We start from the raw sequence: 15,751 nt of genomic DNA on the forward strand, positions 1-15,751 counted from the left end.
ATGGTTCTGATTGGGGGGGGGGGCCTAAGGCCTTTCTATTTAGTAATTTAAAAAACTAACTTAAAAACAAACAAAAATTTATATATAATATATATGTTATAAATGAATAGTGAAGCTACGGTACTGTTCACGCAGCCGGGCACTGTTCACGCAGCCGGGTACTGTTCACGCCGCCATACGGTTACTGTTTAGCCGCCATACGGTTACTGTTCATAAATACGTAGTTTCGGATTCAATTAAGGGTACTGGCAAAATATTTTTACCCGTCAATTTTGGATTGGATATTGATCCGAGTGAACTTCTAATAAATGATTTTATTAAAAAAAAAATATTCTAAATTTTATATTTAAATTTGTGTAAGCATATTACATACTTTCGAAATACTCGACCAAACGAGTCTATGACCAAATAATATCTCTTGAGATTTCGGATTTAGATTTAAGAATGTCTTTGAGAGTTCCCGTATGGAATTTTGTCACAACAAAGTAGCATTGGGGGAAAGGGTAACGAATAAGTAGATGATTAGGTCATATTCCGAAATTTACAACCCAAATCCAAATCGCTCGGGTATAATCTCGGATATCCGACCAGTGCCCGTGACTTTCGGGCAAGGAACAGCAGACGTTGCTTCAGATACAAGGGAAGAGGACAAGAGTTTAATCAAATCATTCTCTTGGGAAAATCTCCATATGAATGAAAAATGAAACCATAAGCACAGTGTGAATGTACAGGAAAACAAAAACCCTAAATGACAGATGAAACCGAGAAACATGATCAGGCAATGTCACGGCAAAGGCTCTTGTGAATCTCCCAGGCGAGACAAATGCAGATACGCATCAGTTCCTGCAAAACATTTGACAACATAACACTAACGAATCCCCCGAGTTCAGTCTTGAAAACGATCCACAAAACCCTCGGGAATAAGATCGGTTCCATTTCAATGTTTCAAAACAGATTGGCTAGTAGAAATGAGATGACAACTCACCGTATCCTTCCATGGATATCATCTGAAGATCCCCTCCGAAATACCGAGCATACAAGCGGCTGATCGGGAGACCGTACCCGTAACCAGCCATTGTCACCGGGACATCAGCTGTCCCGAGATCTATATTCTCGTCCAGGGGATTTCTCGCAGTGCTGTATAAGTAAGTGAAGATTTTCGGGAGACCGCTTCTCGGTATGCCTCCACCTTCATCAGAGACCTGTTATACCACCAAGAACAGTCACTGACCCCGGAACGTTAAAGAAGCTGAAAAAGGGCAAGAGTGATTTAGAAAGGAACAACCTTTATTGTGACATCCTCGATCCCGTCGGCGACTATTATCCGGATAGGTGGGGCAACTCTATCGGAATCTACAAACCGTTCTTGGACAGCACGGAGCGAGTTCTTCACAAGTTCGTATACCATTAGATGCAAATGGGTTGGAACATACCTATACGCAAACAGAAACGAGTAAGGAAAGAATCCGATCAAAATAAAAGAAAAAGTGATGAACTTGAACTCACGGAAAGGTGAAAGTTGGATCCCCATAAATGTTTATTTCGGGTGCACTTCCATACTCTCTTAAACAAATCGCCCGAGCATCTTCACTAGCATTCCTTGCTACTTCCATGGGAGACATCTTAGCATGAATGTAACCGACAGTATGAGGCGGCGGGTTTGGATTATGCAACTCGACATGCTGCCCTGAGTGAGTTTCACGATAATTTTATCGGTATTACACCTCAATGATGAAACCCTTCCAACCGGGAAACAGAGATCATAAACCAAGTCTCACCGATAAGCATACGAATCCCTATTCTTGACATGTAAAAGCGATCGAGAAACTGATGAATCTCATCGAGATCCTCAGAGACAATCTTCGGACCCAATCCTTTCTTCAGCTGATTAACACCTAATGCCATCATTGGAACCACATTGTTATGCCTCACCTTGATGGCTTTAATCATTTGAGTGAATTCCTTCTCTCCACTCGTGCCCTTGATCTCCGGAAACGCTCTCATGTCCCTGAATGACTCTATGTACCAATCCCGCACCTAGAAACCGAAGAAATCCAACCACAGACATCACATACGAACAGGGCATCTCGAAAACAGATCATTGCTGTTCCCAAAAAGCAAAATTGTCAGATCTGGTATCAGATTTTTCCCAAGATGGCATAAAGATATGAAGCATTCTTTTAAACTGTTCCCGGAATTTTCTATAGCCGAAAAGCTGATGCGGAATCTAATACCTTCTCCGCTTTTTCCTTAAAAATCTATCATCTGTCCTACAAATTTCTGTCAGCCAAACACAAAACTGGTAATCCAAAGATCAAAAACCAGAATTTCAGCACAAACCCGCAATACCCATTTACGATGAAAGATCAAACACCAAAAATGTCAGCAGGATCCCTCAGAACCCAATTTCCAGAAAACCGATAACAAACTGGAACCTCCGCGTAATCCCACGAGAGCAACAGCACAAGACCATGAAAAACCCAGAATCTGAACCCTAAAAAAGGGCACCTTCAAAATGGCGGGTTTCTCAGATAAACCGTAGGGAAGGGTCTCGAGCTCAATCGCTCTCCTCGCGATCCGAATCGGGAGCTCCTTGTGGAGAAACTGAGCAGAGATCAAAAGTTTTCTCTCATTGGGTCTCGAACCGAACTCCATCATGTACCTGAGGCTCACACCCGTCTGCTTCATGCAACCCCATCTGTGCACGTCCTCGATCAAGCTCTTCGGAAAAGCCTCGCACGCCTTCTTCGCCGCCATGCCGGAACCCTAATCGCCGCCGTGTCTGAGCTGCGGAGATGGAGCTCATGGAAGAGGGGATGCCATAAAGGATTGGGTTTTGCCATCGGGAGAAGATATGACACGACGAAAAGTTGCTTCGCTTTGGCCGCTCTAATCAGCGATTACATGATTTAATCCCGTTTAAATAATTAAATAATTTTAAATATGTTTTTATATTCGTACCCTCTTACATACACACACACACACATATATATCAGACTGTGTATAAGAGCCGTTTTTCATCTCCTCTTCGACCCCCAAAATAACCCTAACCTCAGTCGCCTTCGCTATCTCTCTTGCCAAGCTCAGGTATGGCTGCCTCTCTCTCTCTCTCTCTCTCTCTCTCTCTCTCTGGGATCCTCCGCCCCAGAGATCAGTGACGCCTCGCACTTCAAGCGAATGGTCACGCCTCACGATGGGAGGTAAATCTGCTCTGTTATTACCGATTTAGATCAGAATTCAGACACCGAAGGGAGAGAAATTTGACAAGTGGGAGAGATGGGAGAATCCAGCTCGTCTGATTACATAACTGGTGGGAAACAGATGATGGTGATCCAGTCGTGATCACAGTGACCGAAAATGTCTCTCTCATGTTTTTCTTTTGTTTCCCCCACAATGTCAAAAAAGGTTTCCATCCTTAAATATGAAAGTTAGATATTTTGAATGAATACGCTGAAATAAAATTTAAATTGAATTGCATTTTTTTGTTGAAAAAACCTTAAGACTTTTACAGAAATCCGAATATTTTCTTATAAAAATGAAAATCTTTTTATACAGCTTAATTGTTTTTGTAGATACGAGATGACTTCAAACAAAATTGGAATTGAACTAAAATTCGATATAATAAAAATATCAGACACAGATTTTTGTCTTAATTAAAAAGGTCCTCGTGTTGTGTTAATAATAAAAAACCCACCAATTATGTTACTTATACAAAAAAATTATACTTTAAATTTATTATAAAAATCATATAAACAAAAAATATGGACTATATAATTTATTAAAAACAATCTTTCACTTTAAATTTGATATAAAAAAAACTATCAACTATTAGTTTTAATAAAAAAAAAATCATCAACTATCTAAAATTTCTTGAGAAAATATTTTATTTTGTTATAGAAATCTATAAATTTTGAAAAATAAAATTTATATATATATATTTTTAAAAAATTATAGACTTTTATAATAAATTTAAAGTAAAATATGTTTTTGAATTAAAACTAATAGTTGATAGTTTTTTATATCAAATTTAAAGTAATTGATGATTTTTTATAAAGACTTTAGATAAATAGTATAGTTATGATTTTTTTAGTTTATTAATAATAATAATAATAATAAAGTCGCCGACATTTGGTAGATGAAGATACGGAAGTTATGGCCCAAAAGATCCTTTGGGGAATATAACAACACAATCTCCAAAGCTGCTCGCATCACATGTGTGGTGGCTCTAGTCAAAACCCCCCTCCCTACCAAATATTCTATTAATTATCTTTAAATTATTTTCTTCAATATACTTTTAATGTTTCATTTTTTGCTGAAATTTTATTCTTAATTATCCATCAAACACTGAAATTATAATTTTTTAAACGTGAAATTATCCCAAAAATAATAATGATCAGATTCGAATTATTTAACGTGCAATTTATAAAATAGTTTGTGTAAATATTAAAAATTATGCTGTAAAATGACTGTCCATAACGTTTGGTATGATTCACGCTTTGTGCATGAATGTGCGGACAAAGCTTGACTGTATAGACACGTGTTATATTTTCATTGGTTACAAACAACAAATTTTGCAACCAATAAAATTAATTTTTATTTACCTTAAAATCGTGATTAAAAAAGTATTAGAAATTACATGGAATCTATCTATCTATATATATATATATATATATATATATGTATTATTTTGAGAAAAAAACATAATTATTTTAGCCATAAAAATCTATTATTTTCTGCCAAAAATGATTCATGTGTTTCCACATATTCGAACATCCCCCGGATTACCACATGCATGTTCATAAAAAAAATCCAATATTTTTTACTTGTCATGATTAATTAGTGGATCCTTAAAATAGCTTGCATATATTTTATAGGAAGAATAAAATTACTAAATTCAAAGACTTTTAAATAAAATAAATGGGTTTCTTTTAATAAAAACGAGTGACGAAAACAGTAATCAATTATATAGTTTTATTATAGTTTTCTGCCATCATTTATCATATAGGCTATGATATGATTGATCAATATTACAATAATTTTGAAAAAAAAAATAAAAAAAATAATAGGAACAGAGAACGTGGAATGCGATTAAGAGATAAAATAATAAAACCAAAATATATAAAAATGTGGGTAATATTTTTCAAAAAATATATCAAAGCGTATATTATGATTCTGTTAAATTGTCGCAAATAAATTAATATAAAACTAAAAGAACAATTAAAAAATTATTAAAATTAAATAAATATTCATACGTTTATATATATGGACGAAATCTTATGGTACCAATAATTTTTAATTTGATAACATGTGGGGGACAATTTACCAAAGCACACGATTTTTTTAAATCAAATTGATGGTAAAATATAATAAAACTTGATCTAGATAAATTATTAAATACAGAAATAAGATTTTTAAAAATAAAAAATTTAGTTGATCTCAAATAAATTATTTTTTCAAACAGATGATTGAGTTTTCGAATTTACGAATAACAATTCGCTAAATTGTAAATTAATATATATATGTTATAAATGAATAGTGAAGCTACGGTACTGTTCACGCAGCCGGGCACTGTTCACGCAGCCGGGTACTGTTCACGCCGCCATACGGTTACTGTTTAGCCGCCATACGGTTACTGTTCATAAATACGTATACGTGAACAGTAACTTCAGATTTTCTATAAATAGCTCATTTCCCTCCTTCATTTGTACACAATTCCAAGAAAAGAAAATTATTGAAATCTTGTTCCCGGGTCTCTCAAACGATCGATTTCGGTTTCTAGTTAACGATCTGATTCTCGGGTCTTCTATATTTCTTCGTTTTTCACAACAATATAATTATATATATAATATTTAATATTTATTTTATCATTTCCGGTGTTGCAAAGTCGGTGGTGTGCCCACCAGCACCAGCATGATGACATGCCATAATCATTCCCGAAAATACAGAAAATATGTTTGATATAATATAGTATGAATATAATACTTACTTCAACCTCCCACTCGCCAATTTAAATGAATTACACGGTCTCATAACATTTGTTAGTATACGTATATATTTTTATTTAAAAAAAAATCACATATTAATACATGAATTTATAAACTTTAAAATTTTCAAATAAAGATATAAACTTTTTCTAATTTTAATATTAAATCATTCTGAATTTTGAAAATAAAATCATAATTTTTGAAATTATTTTAAAAATCGCCATAAAATTTTAAAGACTCTAAAATACCATTATGATATATGATATTTGAAAAAAAAAGTCCAAGTTTTAAAGTAAAATTAAGAAGATATCATATATTGTTTTTAGAGATTTTAAAATTTGTATATTCATATGAGATTTTTTTTACAAATTCATGTATTAATATATATGCAATTTTTTTTTTCTTTTATTTAACATTGCAATTTTTCAGAAAAAATATTAGTCAATTTTATATTGAGTTGTTATACGGAGTGAAATATTATCATAATTCCTTCCACGCCACAATTATAGTCATCCTTGTCCAACCCAAACAACTACAAGCATCATCATAAATAAGGGTTTTTCGTCAAAACCGCGTAAATATTTGGAAATTGAAAATCGCGGAGAGATTTCATCGAGAACTTCACCGATTCTTCAGCCCCGTAATCGCAAACTGTCGATCGTGATTCTTCTGGTTTGATCGTCTTCGTTGATCGGGCTGATTTTGTCGGGGACGAGCAATGGCCAGTTCTGGAGGCAAGAACATTAACGCCAAATTGGTGAGGGTTTTTTTTTTCTCCTTTTTTTTTTTTTTCGTTTCAATCCAAACCCTTTTCCCGTTTCGATGAGTTTAGACGCGGGTCTTGCGTTGATCGTTGAGAAACCACGATCTGTCGTCGAATTTCGTGTTACTTTTGTGGGGAATTCGAGAGCGTGCTCGATGGGGAAAATTTTGTAAATTTGATTAGTGTCGTCGACTCTGGTCATCTGCTCGAGTTTCAAAAGCTTAGGATTTATGTTAAATTTTGATTATTACGTCTTCTTATGGTTCGATTGCTTGGCAACGATGCTTATCTTGCCAGGAGCTGATTTGTTTATTGGTTAAGCATATGATTATTGAGACTTATTTGGTATAATTCAGCTACTTTGTAAGATGACTTCTGGTTCATAGTCCCTTACAATCCATCTTTCCGGCTTTAGGGTTCATACCTTTATATGGTTTCTTCATCTGGCAATATGTGTAAAGCTTGTCTTACGGCCAAAAGGTTAATCTTTCCTGGTTTTGATGCACGTTTGATGCTAAACTTAGAGAAGTAAGAAACTCTGTTAGTGTTTGGGTCGTTTATTCGGTTGTGAGAATTCATGTTCTTGTTCTCTAGCTTTCTTGTCCATCAGAATTTAGCTGTCTGATTCCATGTTCTTCTTCAGGTGCTTCTTGGAGATGTCGGTACTGGAAAATCGAGTCTTGTGCTGCGTTTTGTCAAAGGACAGTTCATGGAATTTCAGGTCAGTGGGTGGCATTCATCAAAGATCCTCAAGGGTTTGCATCGATTTTTCCATCGTCATAATCCCAATCTGTTTTCTTCCATTGCATCTCAGGAATCTACCATTGGTGCTGCATTTTTCTCGCAAACAGTAGCCATAGATGAAACCGCCATTAAATTTGAAATATGGGACACTGCAGGGCAAGAACGTTACCACAGCTTGGCTCCCATGTACTATAGGGGTGCAATGGCAGCAATTGTTGTCTACGATATAACAAATCAGGTAAAAATACCCGAGCAGAAGAAGCTTGTCTGAATTGTACATTTTACGGTTCTCTGGCTGTGAGTTATAGTTTTTAACCTAGCTTACTTCATTTGTCAGAACTCGTTTGATCGAGCTAAGAAATGGGTCCAGGAGCTTCGGTTGCAAGGTAACCTCGTAAAATTCTTGAATCCTCCTTGAATGTGTGGCTGCTTGTTCATATGCATCATAAAGAACCAGTCCTTTGACTGTGATTACAACTCGAAATCTTGTCACTTGGTCTGATTTTAGAACTCGTTTCTAAGTTTCTTTGATTCGCTTTTCATGCAAAATAGGCGACCTTGATATGGTTGTGGCACTGGCCGGGAACAAAGCTGATCTCCCGGATGCTCGTAAGGTGACAACGGAGGTAAATCATGCCGGTTTTTCATCTCATATTTTCTTGGATTCAAATACATTTCAAGGCATGGAAACGGTAAACTATACATTTTAAGCCGACAGTAACAGTAATTATCATCCTTCTCGGGTTTTCAGGAGGCGAAAGCTTATGCGCAACAGAACGGTCTTTTCTTCATGGAAACATCAGCAAAAACAGCAGTCAACGTTAGTGACATTTTTCAAGAGATAGGTACTTTGATTTCTTTCATCATCCTCTCTTTTGTTACAGAACAATGTAATGAGCATCTCCTTCTCATACAAGTTCTCGAACCTTCTGATGCAGCGAGAAGGTTACTTCAGTTGCGGCCGACTCAAAATCCAGCAGCGACCGGAGCAGTTCTTGTCGGAAACAGACCACAAGAAAGTGTTGCAAATTCTCAATCTTGCTGTTGAGACATTCCTGTCTGTGTTTCTACCTTTCTTTGTCTGATTATTCTTTTTTAATGGCAATGCTGAAGATACCCACCCATATGGCAAAACCGACATCGGTTTTCCAGTGTAATGATTTCATTCCGGTTTGTTTTGGTTCTTCCCAGTGGTAAACCAACATCAATATTCGGTTTACAGCAGAAATTACTGTCCAATATTGATTTCTTCCGGTTCAAGGCAGTGATAATCAGGGAGAGATGAATGCCTGGTTTACCATTTGGTTTAAGCTATTAAGCTGAAGAAGTAGAAAAAAGTGATGAACAATGGAAATCTGAGTTACAGGCAGATATATATCACAAAGAGAAATGGTGAGACATTTGATGATTTACAGGCTCTATGACATGTATCATTTCTATCAGACAACTACTTGTAAACTACATAGAGACAATATAAGACCAAAACAAAAGAATTGAGTATGGGATGTAAGGAGAGGTCAGATCATTCATTCACCATCTCTTGGCTAATGTTTTCTTCACCCCTTTCGCAATCTTGCTGAACCATATCAAGTTCATGACCCCGAGAGCTGCCGGTACAACGAAAACCAGTAGATAACCGAAGATATGCATCCGTATTACCTACCAGAATCCATTCGAAAACCATAAATTCATCAAAGATCTCACATTCTGGCATCTCAAACTCAAATGGGTCATAGCTGAACTTGATGTGACAGAGAGAATGAAGAGGAGAACAAGAAGGGAACAGGATTTACCTGGTTGTAGTGCAGGTAGACATGATAAAACATGTAGATGAACAGAAGAATTCTTGCAACCTGCCGTGAGTCATAACCATTTAGTATGATTGAACATAGTGAGATTAGACGAGATGCGAATTGAGATATTCAGATGTACCAGCCAACCCAAGAAGATGACGACGCCATTGATAAGATAGGCACTGGATTTCTTCATACCAGCTGTGTCCAGGTACCTGTATAAGACCCAAGAAACCGATTTCTTTTTGGGCCAAGAGAAAGAAAAAAGCTATGGTGATAGTTGCGGTTGTATGAGAACGAGAGTGCTACCATCTCAAATTGATCTCTGGGGTTGTGATCTCGGAGATTAGGACCATGTATGTATATAAATGTCCTTCTCCAGAAAATAAAGAGTATGCAACTGCAACGCCCGAGAGAGCATGATGCACAACCTGAAAGAAACACAATGCCGATTTTTCTATGTAAAGATTTGCCGATATGCACTCCAACATCTTCATGATCTGTTTACCGAACAAGTTACAATTTCTAAAGACGGCCCCTCCTCATTAAATTAGCAAAACTACAAAGGCATAAGAAGTACTTTTCGGGTGGAAAATTATAGACGGATGTCACTGGGCGAGTAGGAGGTACATAGACGAATAAAAGAACGGAATCAAAAAGTTTGAATATTGGAGAAGATTTTCTCATGCCTTTGGCCAAGAACAGTGACTTACATACTCTAGTCCACCCAAGGAAGGATACAGCCAAGAGATCATACCGAGATCAGCAAGGAAGTAACCTATAGATACCTGCAAATAATAACAGTATACACATACACATTTCACATTGGTGAAACTTCTCTCAGCATTTGTATTTGAAATCAAACTCAAATCAGAAATTACCCCTAAACAGAAGGAGGAAAGTGGCGAGCTCCGGAAAACAACAAGATCGTTATGCCACCTATCGGAAAAGAGGTCGGACCAGAAGACGAAATACACAGCCGCAACCGAGATAAAAATGGCATGAACCGTTGAGATGCCACTGCCAAAATAGACCCTTGATTTAAAACCCAAAAAGAAAAAATGCAAACCCAAGATCCTAAATGAGACATAGCACTTAAAAGGATAACTATCAATACCAATACCCACCGGTTGTTCCATTCAATCCGTTGGATTTTTGTGAGAATGATATATGTCTTAGAATGTGAGTTGCTGATGAAGTGGAAAAGATCAAAGACCTGCAAAAAAGGAAGATCATGATGGTGAGTGAATGAACCGAGTGTGGGATGAATCTGTAAATCCAGCGATTGAAAGAATCAAGAGAATCATACCACTTTGCAGAGGAAAATGCCGGTAAGGATCGACGTATAAGGGATAAAAGGGTCAGACAAGAGATAGTTCTTGACCAAGTCCTGAGCATGGTTATGGTAAGATTTAATGGCGGTGATCGTCTCCGTAGGCACCGACATTGTAACCAGTTCGAAGTTTTTAGCTCTTCAACTTTCGCTCATTCTCATCTCATCATTCCCTCCATGCTCGTTCCCAATGCGAGAATCAAAAGGCCGAATACTTACTAATGATCACAGAAGATCATACCCTGAATCCAGAAAATGTTGATGAATCATGATAATCCGTCCATCTCGATAGAATAAGATGCGAAGTGTTTGGAAACATAACGACCCGGATGAACCCTAGAGACAGATTGGGACTCATGAAACATCAAAACGCAGATTAGATCGAAAGAAGCAACACACAGGCAATGCGACCACTACAGGAAACGGAGAAAACGCCGCATAATCGATGGAAGAACGACGAAGAATCTCGAAACAGATCGAAGTCAAATCCGATCTACAGAATCCACGAACGCGAAAAACATGAACAGATGGCAAAAAGGGTACCTGAGGAGAATCCAAAATCAAGACAAGAAAAAGGTATGAATCCGAAGAAACGAAGAAGCAGAGATGGAGAAAAACTGGGGAAGAGAGAGAGAGAGAGGCAATGGAGAAGAAATAATATGAACTGTCTTTGAAGCTTTTGTGAGTTTCGATCAAACGTGAAGGGAGAGCACTCGATCCGCGTTGAAACGGCAGAATGAATAAAAACAAAATATGAAAAAAAAATGAAAGGATTGAAAATTGAAATTAACATAAATGGATCATAACATTTTTTTTTCATATATAGAAAAATAAATAAAAATATTGAATTATAGAAGTAAATTGAAAAAAAAAGGATAATATGGAAATATTTAAATAGAAAAGGTGGTTGAATTGGATCTATATAGTTTCCTAGTCCTTTTCGTTGGGTTTGGTACGGTTGTTTAGGATGTATTAAATCCAATTCGATGGATAAATAATAAATTTTAAAATAGAATATAAAAATAAAAATAAAATATGAAATATATATATATATATATATATATACACACTTTATAAAATATGAATAAGCCTAATTGTATCAAAATAAAAGAAACTAAGACCGAACAAAAATCGAAATAACCGGTTTATAATTTTGGTTGAAACTCTACACAATTTTTATTTCTTTGTTGACGAAACGCCCATGACAAAGAAAATATTATTTAGAGATGGTATAAAACACTCACATAGGTCTAGCTTTCCGATTATTTCGGTTATAGAAAAATTATAATCATTCAATTTTTTATATCAATTTCGGTGGTTTTATGTTTGATTCGAATTAAAACTCATTTTTTTAAAAAAAATCAAGTTTTTAGATCATTTTTTATTTGATTTACCTGGTTCTTAAATATAATTTTTTAGATTAAAAAAATTATAACCGTTTAATTTTTATTATATGAAATTCGTTTAATTTTTATTATATGAAATTCGATTTGATTATGATTATTCGACTATTTGGTTAATAATCAAAATGACTACGCTAAATATATGCATATTAACATAGTTTTAAAAATATATATATATAACATAAACAAAATAAACACACGAGAAGTTTGGATTACATAACCAAAGAAAAAAAAAACATAAACAACGACATCAGCAAATGATATTTTTGTCCGAACAACCAACAAAAGACGAACACAAAAAAAAAAAAAAAACAGACGAAGGCGAAACCATTTTAGATTCACGCACAAACTCCTTCCACCAGGAAAAGGAGTAAAGATGGCGTTTCGATCAAAATGTTTTCCTTGAGAGCTCATCCACCCAAAAACCAAACTAAAAATGTTCAGACGAAGAACATGACGTTCTCCATGTCGGAATGCAGCTTGTAGAACGCTTCCATCGGCGGCGAGGACGACGGAGGAGCGCCCCTCGACCGCTGTCGGGATTGCTGTCCTTGCGCCGATATCGCCTCGTGATACATCCTCCCTCTGTAAGCAACGATATCCGCGTAATAGACGGGCGGGACGAGAGATACGGGCTTCGTGCACCGGGAGAACGTGAAGCACATCTCGAATATCAGCTTCTGGATGTCGTCGGACGAAAACCCGATCTCATCCCATAGGACGTAGTAGTGTGTCGGTTTGCTCGTTCCCATCCCGCCGTGGTGACTGCATATGTAGAAGTCGTATTCGAACGGGTGGATGATCTTGGTGTCGACGATGGTGCCGGATGGTACGTTACCCGTCATACCCCCATCCTGCCTCGACCTCGGGAAGAATCGGGTTTGATGACGTTTCTGAGCCACGACGAGCGTGATCCTCGGTTTGTAACCTTTCTTCTCGAAGGCGAGCTTAACGTCCAATAACTCGGTGTTCAGAACCATATCGAACTGACCGTCGCTGACACCATCCCGGAATATCACGATCTTGTTCGGATATTTCCCGCTGATCTGAGCGTGATTTCTGACGAGCTCCAAGCAGATTTCTCCAAATCCCTGAATCTCTTCTTTACGGTGGACTTGAGCTTGGATTCTAGCCGCGTAACGGTTCGCGCCAGGCCAGTTAACGGTCCCGACAACGGCAACAATCGACGGACTCATCGTGTCCCTTGCAGCCGGGTGATTAACATCAGCACCGATGAACATCACATGATCATCCCCGCTAAAGAACGGGAAACTATCCATCAGCTCGACATTGCTTCCCCCGAGCTTGGCATTGATCTTAAGGGCGAGATTCGCGCGGTACTGATCGCCACCTTTCATGGCAGGTCCTGTCAAGAAACACTGAGTCACCAAACCGAGTTTGGTTTCCGCGATCCACTTGAGAGACTTGTACCCGTCGTCCCTCCGGGTCATCGGGCACAGAAGTAGTTGGAGACGGGCTCCGTTATGCTCACTATGAACCTTATCAACGCTGTATCGGAGCAATTCTTCGAGTGCATTTGCATTGGAAAATGACCTCATCTCGGCTCTTTCGCACAAAACAGGCGCCTCCATCTTCATACCCAGTCCCCGACATCGCTCTATAAGCTGTCCGATAAAGGAATTGGGCAGCCTGTTCTGTCTCTCGGAAGCTGTGAAGTCCAAAACACCCCAGTATTTGACTGTCGCCCCTCTCGTGACTCCTCGGTTCATAAGGTTCCACTGGTTTTGTTTCGGCTCGGGTTCCACGGGGACAACTCTGCCCTTGTCACCCAATTTCAGCGTCGGAGCCTTGCGAACACGACCTTCGACCGAAGTCATGTTCCTGTCCACTTTCAAACCAAAGTTTTGGAGCACATCCCCGCTGCAATAAACACATGAAAAAGACTTAAGCATCGGTAATAGCCATTAAATTTCTTCAAGAGAGGTTTTTCCATACATACCTACTGGGTCCATCAGCCGAATGTATCATCTTCAATATATTTTCCTGCCGTTTTTGAGGATTCACTAGTGATAGTTTTTTCAGCCACAAGGCTGAATCCCGATCCAGTTCTTCTTTCGGGTAAATCTGGCCCTCGATCAAGACGCATAATTCCATGGGCACAAGATTCTGCCGATTGTTCTTTCCGAGATCCAAACACGGAATATCCTTATGAACAATGTCCTTACCGTATTTAATCTTGAAATACTCGACGATAGATATTTTTCTCGGCGGCTCCTTACCCTCTTGATCTATAAGATCAAACCGTATGTCTTTCGCATCTTGTTCGCTCAGCTTTGCAATGGTGAATTTCTGCTTGGTTTTCCGATGCGTGACAGATACTTTCAACCCGTTCAATGCATCTTCCACATCACGTCTGTATCTCTTAAACTGGCGGAAATCAAACCCGCCAAAGAACTCGTTCAGATAGTCGATGACGGGGATAGTCTTGCGGAGGGCTAGCACGGAGTAGTCTAAACACACGGCCAGACCTTGAACAGTGGTCTTCAGATTGTGTCGATACCCTTTCGAAGCTACAATCCCATTCCCGAACTCTTCATCGGGTTCGGTCTCGCGTGAATAAAAGCTCTTACCCACAGTAATCATACGCCTCGATGAATTCTCCTTCATCACGACTTCCATCCCTTGCAACACGTCACGGGGAACGAAAGAGGAGACTCCTGTCATGAATTCTTTCAGTTCACGGAGCTTAAGCTTGTTCACTGGCTTGATGGTGAACGTATAGCTACGACACCTCAAGTCTTCGCCTTCCATGTCTACCTTGAAGGTCCCGCACGGTAACGGAACTGCACTGAAGATGTTCTTTTCACCATCGTAACCCGTCATGGCCAGAGGAAACTCCTTGGGATTGACTGCAGATAACTTGTCTCTGATCATAGCCCGATCGAACTTCGATATTTTAACTTCACGACCGTTCTTGGCGGGAGCGTCGGCTTTGATGTCAACATCGTATTGCAGTATAACACTTTCGGGATTGAACCTCACAAGGAAATGGTTGACAAGAAGGTTTACACGCCGAACAGCCACGACACCGCCTTTATCAGGACGCTTCATTGGTTCCTTCCTGCCAACATTCTCTCCTTTGGAAGAAGAAGCAGCAGCAGAAGAAGAGGAAGCAATTGCTAATGATGACAGAGTCTTTGAAAGTTCAGAAGCTGCAAAGGGTAAAAAACGACATACCAAAGGGAAGATCATAAATATGGAGATGAAACATTTCTCATATTGATTCAGGGAATTCTATTCAAAGGCATCTCATATTGTTCATAATCTAGCCCCCAAATCAAGCAAAAGGTTTTGCCATTTCCAAATCCACGTAACAGCGAGCATTAATGGTCTGGAACTGGAAAATTTTGCTGATCGAATGGTCTAAATTCGTCTATGGGCAACGATTCTGCAAATTTCAAATTCGATTCCGAAAAAGACATTTCCAGCAAATTTCATAACCAAACCATAAACGATTATTGTAAGAACAGAGTCAGGTACCGAGCTCTACACGTACCAGCCACCGGTTCATGAATCGGAGCTCTCGTGGATTGCATCACGGCCGGAGACGGAGGAGATGGAGCTGAGTCGGAAATGACTTGCGGCTTACGAGCCCACGCGCCTCTTCCGGAGACGACCGTACCGCCTCCGCGAGCTGGACCCCATTGCGTCGGAGCCGGAGCCGGAGCCGGAGCCGGCGCTGCCTGCTCCTGCAAAAAAGGAAGATCATG

At 38.5% G+C, this 15,751-nt stretch overlaps 4 protein-coding genes across 4 annotated transcripts in view; 1 reads left to right on the forward strand and 3 right to left on the reverse strand.

Annotated features, from left to right (window-relative positions):
• Positions 1-504: 504 nt before the first annotated feature.
• LOC104798546 (pyruvate dehydrogenase (acetyl-transferring) kinase, mitochondrial) lies at positions 505-3,402 on the reverse strand. Its single transcript, XM_010520683.2, has 6 exons — positions 2,509-3,402; positions 1,779-2,037; positions 1,507-1,687; positions 1,286-1,433; positions 986-1,202; positions 505-843 (listed from the first exon to the last, which is right to left on the reverse strand). Exons 1-6 carry the CDS (start codon positions 2,755-2,757, stop codon positions 785-787), a joined length of 1,113 nt encoding a protein of 370 aa, XP_010518985.1. The 5' UTR covers positions 2,758-3,402; the 3' UTR covers positions 505-784.
• Positions 3,403-6,501: 3,099 nt separating this feature from the next.
• LOC104798547 (ras-related protein RABF2a-like) lies at positions 6,502-8,719 on the forward strand. Its single transcript, XM_010520684.2, has 7 exons — positions 6,502-6,741; positions 7,391-7,468; positions 7,562-7,729; positions 7,829-7,877; positions 8,044-8,117; positions 8,243-8,336; positions 8,430-8,719. Exons 1-7 carry the CDS (start codon positions 6,703-6,705, stop codon positions 8,537-8,539), a joined length of 612 nt encoding a protein of 203 aa, XP_010518986.1. The 5' UTR covers positions 6,502-6,702; the 3' UTR covers positions 8,540-8,719.
• A 110-nt stretch (positions 8,720-8,829) lies between these two features.
• Positions 8,830-11,354, reverse strand: LOC104798548 (transmembrane protein 56-B-like). The gene is made up of 9 exons (XM_010520685.2): positions 11,161-11,354; positions 10,594-10,859; positions 10,412-10,500; positions 10,166-10,304; positions 9,998-10,072; positions 9,594-9,715; positions 9,424-9,499; positions 9,285-9,344; positions 8,830-9,150 (listed from the first exon to the last, which is right to left on the reverse strand). The coding sequence occupies exons 2-9, from the start codon at positions 10,729-10,731 to the stop codon at positions 9,022-9,024; spliced, it is 828 nt and encodes a 275-aa protein (XP_010518987.1). The 5' UTR covers positions 10,732-10,859; positions 11,161-11,354; the 3' UTR covers positions 8,830-9,021.
• An 854-nt stretch (positions 11,355-12,208) lies between these two features.
• The window catches only part of LOC104798616 (protein argonaute 2-like), a 4,486-nt gene continuing 943 nt past the window's right edge, over positions 12,209-15,751 (reverse strand). Inside the window, exons 3-5 of the mRNA XM_010520783.1 lie at positions 15,538-15,730; positions 13,981-15,193; positions 12,209-13,901 (exon numbers count right to left, since the gene is read on the reverse strand). Of these exons, the coding sequence (XP_010519085.1) occupies positions 12,461-13,901; positions 13,981-15,193; positions 15,538-15,730 (2,847 nt within the window). The 3' untranslated portion in view covers positions 12,209-12,460. The remainder of the gene's footprint in view (positions 13,902-13,980; positions 15,194-15,537; positions 15,731-15,751) is intronic.

The sequence above is a fragment of the Tarenaya hassleriana genome, unplaced genomic scaffold (genome assembly GCF_000463585.1).
Source record: "Tarenaya hassleriana unplaced genomic scaffold, ASM46358v1 Cleome54, whole genome shotgun sequence".
In the NCBI taxonomy this organism is placed as follows: domain Eukaryota; kingdom Viridiplantae; phylum Streptophyta; class Magnoliopsida; order Brassicales; family Cleomaceae; genus Tarenaya; species Tarenaya hassleriana.

What these genes read in the sequence shown, in the direction of transcription:
- LOC104798546 (XM_010520683.2), bottom strand. Translation starts at nt 2,757, where the DNA reads ATGGCGGCGAAGAAGGCGTGCGAGGCTTTTCCGAAGAGCTTGATCGAG. An exon ending in AGGGATTCGTATGCTTATCG is followed by an intron (nt 1,688 to 1,778) that starts GTGAGACTTGGT and finishes AAACTCACTCAG; the next exon opens with GGCAGCATGTCGAGTTGCAT. An exon ending in TCGAGGATGTCACAATAAAG is followed by an intron (nt 1,203 to 1,285) that starts GTTGTTCCTTTC and finishes GTGGTATAACAG; the next exon opens with GTCTCTGATGAAGGTGGAGG.
- LOC104798547 (XM_010520684.2), top strand. Translation starts at nt 6,703, where the DNA reads ATGGCCAGTTCTGGAGGCAAGAACATTAACGCCAAATTG. An exon ending in CCAGGAGCTTCGGTTGCAAG is followed by an intron (nt 7,878 to 8,043) that starts GTAACCTCGTAA and finishes CATGCAAAATAG; the next exon opens with GCGACCTTGATATGGTTGTG. An exon ending in CTCGTAAGGTGACAACGGAG is followed by an intron (nt 8,118 to 8,242) that starts GTAAATCATGCC and finishes TCGGGTTTTCAG; the next exon opens with GAGGCGAAAGCTTATGCGCA.
- LOC104798548 (XM_010520685.2), bottom strand. Translation starts at nt 10,731, where the DNA reads ATGTCGGTGCCTACGGAGACGATCACCGCCATTAAATCTTACCATAAC. An exon ending in CGGATTGAATGGAACAACCG is followed by an intron (nt 10,305 to 10,411) that starts GTGGGTATTGGT and finishes CTATTTTGGCAG; the next exon opens with TGGCATCTCAACGGTTCATG. An exon ending in CCTTGGGTGGACTAGAGTAT is followed by an intron (nt 9,716 to 9,997) that starts GTAAGTCACTGT and finishes TGTTTCTTTCAG; the next exon opens with GTTGTGCATCATGCTCTCTC.